Source organism: Leptidea sinapis, chromosome 39, assembly GCF_905404315.1.
Source record: "Leptidea sinapis chromosome 39, ilLepSina1.1, whole genome shotgun sequence".
NCBI classification, from domain to species: domain Eukaryota; kingdom Metazoa; phylum Arthropoda; class Insecta; order Lepidoptera; family Pieridae; genus Leptidea; species Leptidea sinapis.
Window position 1 is genome coordinate 731,125 of NC_066303.1, and position 6,307 is coordinate 737,431.

Here is a 6,307-nt window from a genome sequence, read left to right on the forward strand (position 1 = left end):
AGATTTGAATCGGAGCGCTCCGACACAATACAGTAATAGAATCAACGCACGCACACATACACATGATATACACGGCCGCTAAGGAATCTTGGGAAGACAAAACTATTGAGTGTCACGCCGTACGCCGCCGAGACTGGTCGTTGTCCGAATTAAATTAGCTGCGCTACGCTAGCGCCGTCCGCATCGTCAATCTTTTTAATTTACGAACCCTAGAGTTCCACCCAGATGTAATTTTTCAACGTTCATTTAGCATTCAAGTCTGCTGAAAATTTATATTATTGTATTTGTTGGATGATATTACTTATTATTATGACAGTAATCTCCTGTTTAATTAAAAATTAAATAATGGTCCTCCATTTATGAGATATTAGATCTTTAATTCGCTTTTAATTTTTAACACGAATCATATATTGGATGCAGCACTTTACAAATTATTTTGTTTTGTATATTACAGCCATTGTAAAATTTATTGAAAAGAGTGGTTCTTGAATTTCCTGTATGTTCTTTTTTTGTTATACTTTTTCCGAACATATGGTACATTCAGTAATTTAGGAAATATATAGTGACGATTCAAAAGCGCTTAGTTGAAGCCTAATTTGATAAAGTTGATTTGACTTTGACTTTGATTCAAAGAGGTACATTGATCTGAAATTTTGAATTTGAATATTACATGATTGGTCTGTAAGGTCCCTACGGTTCGTAGGACCAGTTGAGCGACAATTCTTTGCATTGGCCTAGATACTTGATGATTAAGTCGTAATAATATTATGTCGTTTCTTAAGCAATTATTGTCAATATTTTAAGTTAATAAGGTCCAGATCTCGCCAGGTCGGAAGCGTTGTCATCGTAACCTTGGAAGCCAGCCGGCTCCACGGAGATTCTCGGCTTAAATCCTCTTTCATCGGCTTCATACTCCACCACCTTTAAGAAACATTATTTCAGTACAAAAGCAAAGAAAGGTTCAGATTTATTGATGTAAACTTGTTGAGTACCATTTACGAACTACAGAAGTCAATCCCAACAAATAATAAGGCGCAACTTGTTGGATGCTAGTTTAGTTTTCACAGCGATAACAAGATGTCACCAGTTATATAAATAAAATGTAAATTAATTAAACATCTTTAAGGGGACCCTTTCCGGTCCTGTCTATCGTCAACACAAACATGGACGAAGAGCATGTTGTTTCATTCAACACATACCGCCTGTTGGCGACAAGCAAGAGAAAGAGATAACATTGAACGAAAAATAGTGTGAAGAATTTACATAAAACATCTTCCAGGAAGTACGGGTTTATGAGTATTCCTTACAAATTTGTGAAATAAATGTTCATCATATAGAATCTACATTACTTGTGCGAGGTTTCTATTCAACGGCCAACGTTCAAACAAAATTTGTACAAAAAAGCGGATATTTGGAAGGTTATGCTGAATTTGTTTCTTGTAATATATATATTCTGCTTTCCAGAAACCAGGTCCTAGCTGGCACCTAATGCACATGACGATATTCTTTTAAGATACATTAAAACGCCATAAACACAGGCGTTTGAAAGCTTAAAATATAATAATATTATGTTGAACTTATTAATGAAAAGTCACTCCTTGACTTTTACTTGTCTTTTGAGAGTTATTACAGCCGTATACATATTTTAAATAAAACTCATCACTCAAATACGTGTTATTGCCATAAACGGTTAGAGTAAACTGAATGAGTTGGTTACAGCTGACCACAATTTATGTTACAAACAATAACAGTAGTACATTAATTATACTACGTAATAGAGAATGTTCTTAAAATGAAAACAGAGTGCGAAACGGAGACATCTGAAGTAAAACTAGAATGACCGATGTACTTATTGGCACGTGGCCAGATACACTTAGGACACACAGAATAATTTAATGATCTGGACCTCGAGGCATTAGAAAGAGAGGCAGGCCTTGTGGTAGGTGGACAAATGAAATAGTGGCGGTGGCGGGGAAAAGTTGGATAGAGACTGCAAAAACCAAAATTAAATGGAGTTTTTTGGAGGAGGCTTTTACCCAAAAGGGGTCCATACAAACCAGGGATAGTAACTAAAAATTAAGATTATATATACTGTAATTTTTGCATGGAATCAAATAAAACTTTGTTATAACGGCATCTCGCCCATCCAAAAAGTGTGTAACCATATACATTTTTAATATTCATTTATCGTGTGCGCCAGTCATGTGTATGTCGGTGACGCGGACTCATAAGATTTTTCCCTATCCAAAAGTGCTCAACGCGGCTAAAGAAGTTTTCACTTCAAAAATTCTGAATGGCATCACAATTACGCTCGTCACTTTAACACATAATATAACACTTTAACACATAATATAACACAGCTATCTGCATATCAGGTAGGTCTGGTCTGCTCATAAAGTCAGTTATTCCAATAAGAAAATCATACCTGTTTAGTGCCATCGGGAAGAACCACGAAATACGATCCTTCAGCTTTATTCTCTTGCCTTGTTTCCTTGTGACCAAAGTCACTGCCAGATACAATGTCGTTTACTTTATAATCGAAGTCGTAGTAAGCTGGCTCCTGAAATAATAAACGCCTTGCAAAAAAATCGGGCAGCATTTGCATAAAGAAAATATTATGAACTCATTAAATAGAGTTAGATTATGTGGAATAATCTACTATAGTAGATGGGGAAAGAAAAGCATCAAGTGGCTCCGTAATGGAATGTTAAGAGAAACAGACCAAAGACATCTGCAATGTTAGATGTTAAGAGATTCGGCCTTTGAAGTGATAGTGACATGATCATTAATTTGGTTATATATTGTGACTTAGTTCGGTTAGGTTAGTTGACTCTGACCACGGAGCCCCTGGTTCGATCCTCGCCCGCCACCTGCCAATGTGTGATCACTGTTCAATTATTTAATGCAGATGTACGTTTATTCCACACTTAATATCTGTTGGCAACGCTCTTGTGATTCCTCCGGTGATACAATGCGATGATGCGCTGGTGAAATGTCAGATGTAAAAATGAAGGTTGTTACATTGTGCCCAGTTGTGTGTTTCTACTTATAGGTCTATATGTACCTGATTTCGCAGTTCGTCTAAGGCATTCCGAGCATAGTTGTAACCAAGGCTGGACTGAGAGTTATATACATCTGGTGCACCGTACTCCTCTGATGGCATTTTAGAAGCTGATGGGCCATACTTCTCTGATGGGTTTGACCTGTAACATGATATTCAAACAAATTAACATACAAAACAAATTAACGGTTTTTACTAAATTTTCAGTCATATGGCAAAAACCGAGCTTGGGAATTTTCTACAGAATATAAATTAAATTTATTGAAATTCTAACTAGAAATATTGCCAGAGAAAAATAAAGATGAAAAATTTTAGGGCATGGCTTATCTTTTCTTACATCTTGTAAATTGGTAAGAATATGTGATTGCACCAATGATAGACTAATAATAGCTTAGGGTATTACAATTTATTTCTCATGATGATAACATTAAATATGAGTTTGTTTGTGACTCCTCCACGCGTTCACAATACAAACAATCTTGACTTACACAGTGAGGGACACAAGAAAGAACATCAAATACATTTCAATCCGATATTTTTCACGATTCTCGATAAGTTAAGTAAGCAGAATCTTGTTGTGAATAAGGCGTTAGGATTGAAGGAATAATACGCAAAAAATTCAGATGATTCGAACCGTCACATATTAAAACTTACCTTACAGAAGCATAAGACGAAATAACTGCATTCGTACTTTTATCGGGTAAACCGTATTGAGCAGATAAGGCATTATTCCGAGCACTATAAGAATCAAATTGGCTTGGCAAATAGGAAGATTTTGGGCTGGCATAAGATTCAAAGTTTCTTGAGTTTGGTGCACCATATTGAGTTGATAGTGAACGAACTGGGGCACCGTAGCTTTCAGACAGACTTGATCGAGTAGCAGCAGCTTTGAGTCCAGCTCTTCCGTAGTCTGCTCGGGTAGGAGCTCCATAAGAGCGAGATACTGTTGCATGAGATTTCTGGAAACTGGGTGCACCATACTTCTCGGAATGGGAAGCAAAATTTTTTTGCGACGGTACTCCGTATTCTTGATATAGGGACTTTTGGCTATCCAATTGACTCCTATGAGTGTCATAAGATGTTAGTGAAGGATCGGATACGCTATTAAAGTCTGGAACGCCATATTCTTGAGAAACAGATTTAGGGACACCATAACTTTGGGATAGATTGGGACTATTATACGAAGATCGGCCAAACTCTTGCGATAGTCCAGATTTAGGTACATCATACGTTTCTGAAATGGCAGATGTAGAGCGTGTGTTTGGTGTTCCATATTCTTGTAATACCCTGGACTTAGCTTCATAGCCAGAGCTTCGGGAGCCGAAAGCTGGTTGACCGTATTCTTGAGAAAGAGAGCGTTGTTCCACATCAGAATGATGCAGACCTGCTGAATAGCCGTTTCTGAAAATAAATTGATGCTTCAGTTCAAATTCAAATATTTTTTATTCAAAATGGGATGTGATATCACTTATTGATAGTAAAATATTACCACTACCACAATCCAAAATGTGTGCCTCAGACTGAGACGAACGGGATAAAAAATATGGTTACAAAGTAATGTCGTACAATTAAACTTTATATTTAATAGCCTGAGGACGGTCACTCCATTCTCAATCTATGAATATAATCAGAGTGGCAATGAGTTTCTTGCTATTTCTTCTCATTAGCGTAGCATCATAGAAATCGGAATAATAAGACATTTATTCCGATTTCTATGGTACATACTTAGAGTTCAAAGAAAGTTCATTTGAAAGATAATATATTTCATGTAATATTTGCAACAGTTATAGAAGAATCGCACCCACAATCGATTTAAGAAACCTTATTTTGTTATTCTGAAGATCAAAAATAGTTCTTGTATGACGTGTACTAAATTTAAAATTATATATTCGCTGAATGTTAATTTGTATTGATTAAATTGTTTCAGTTCATATCATCATAGTCACCGTCATTCATAATGGTACGTAAATATAAAAGACATACAAATAGAGGTGATAATGATAAAACTCAACTACGTGAAGCCGTCTTGGCAGTGCGTAACGGCACGTTAAGTGCTTATAAAGCTGCATAAATATACAAAATACCAAGAATAACAATAATGGATCACGTACATAAAAAAAGAAGCTCTAATATGATTGGGAACCACTCTATCTTCCGAAGTTGAAATGAGTCTGGCATTGTGTCTTCATACCATGGAAACTTATGGCTTTGGATTGAGAAGAGCAGAAGTGTTAGGTATGGTTATGGTCATTCAAAAATGGGATACCAGGCAAAGATTGGTTTCATTCATTTTCAAAACGCCATAATTTATCGATTAAAAAACCCCAAGCTGTGGAGTATGCTCGTAAAACTGCCATAGATCCGTATATAGTTTACCCATATTTTGATTTCTTAGAAAAAACTATAAAAGAATTAGATTTACAAGATAAACCTCATCTGATCTGGAACTTGGACGAGGCAAGCTTCTCGAAAGACCCATCAAAAACAAAAATTTTTGGTGTGAGAGGCTACGCAGCTACAAGGGTCATTGCAACGCCGGGAAAAGATAATACAACGGTTCTTCTAGGTGCTAGTGCGGCTGGACAAAAAACACCACCACTCATTATTTTTAAAGGTAAAAACGTATGGGATGAGTGGACTTCTCCAGACGCTTCCGGGCACAACATATGCCGCTACTAAGAATGGCTGGATGGAGTCTGAAGTCTTCGAAGCATTTATAAAAAAAACTATTTTGCCTACGTTAGGCAACCACTGCAGCACTTTTAATTTATGACGGCCACTCTACGCATATTGGCTTAAATATCATACAAGAAGCTCGCAGAGCTAACGTGATGATGTTAAAAATACCGGCCCATACCAGTCACATCTTACAACCACTGGATGTTTCAGTCATGAAATCATTTAAGGATCAATGGGATATAATGTTAGTCCAGTGGCAAAGGCTAAATATTTGTAAACCATTGCCAAAAAAGGATTTCTCCAGATTGATTGGATCAATATGGACCAACATAAATCCTCAAATTTTACGAAATGGGTTCAGAAAGGCAGACATCTATCCAACAAATCGAAATGAAATTGAAGAACGGCTATTCGATCCATTACAACTAAAACAGTGGAGAGAGGATCCTCAGATGTTATTATGCATCACTCTTAACAGTATCAATAACCAATTTTGTAGTAATAAAAAACAAATAAATTTATATCTCTTTTGAACAGCTACTTCTCCAAAAAGTACAACGCAGCGAA

The 6,307-nt window shown here is 36.5% G+C and overlaps 1 protein-coding gene across 1 annotated transcript; it reads right to left on the reverse strand.

Moving 5' to 3' along the window:
- Nucleotides 1-716: 716 nt before the first annotated feature.
- Nucleotides 717-3,936, reverse strand: LOC126976041 (pro-resilin-like; the record flags this gene model as incomplete). The annotated part of the gene is made up of 4 exons (XM_050824183.1): nt 717-921; nt 2,426-2,560; nt 3,065-3,203; nt 3,716-3,936. Coding segments are annotated over 4 exons (612 nt in total), but the record flags the coding sequence as incomplete, so codon positions are not given.
- Nucleotides 3,937-6,307: the final 2,371 nt, after the last annotated feature.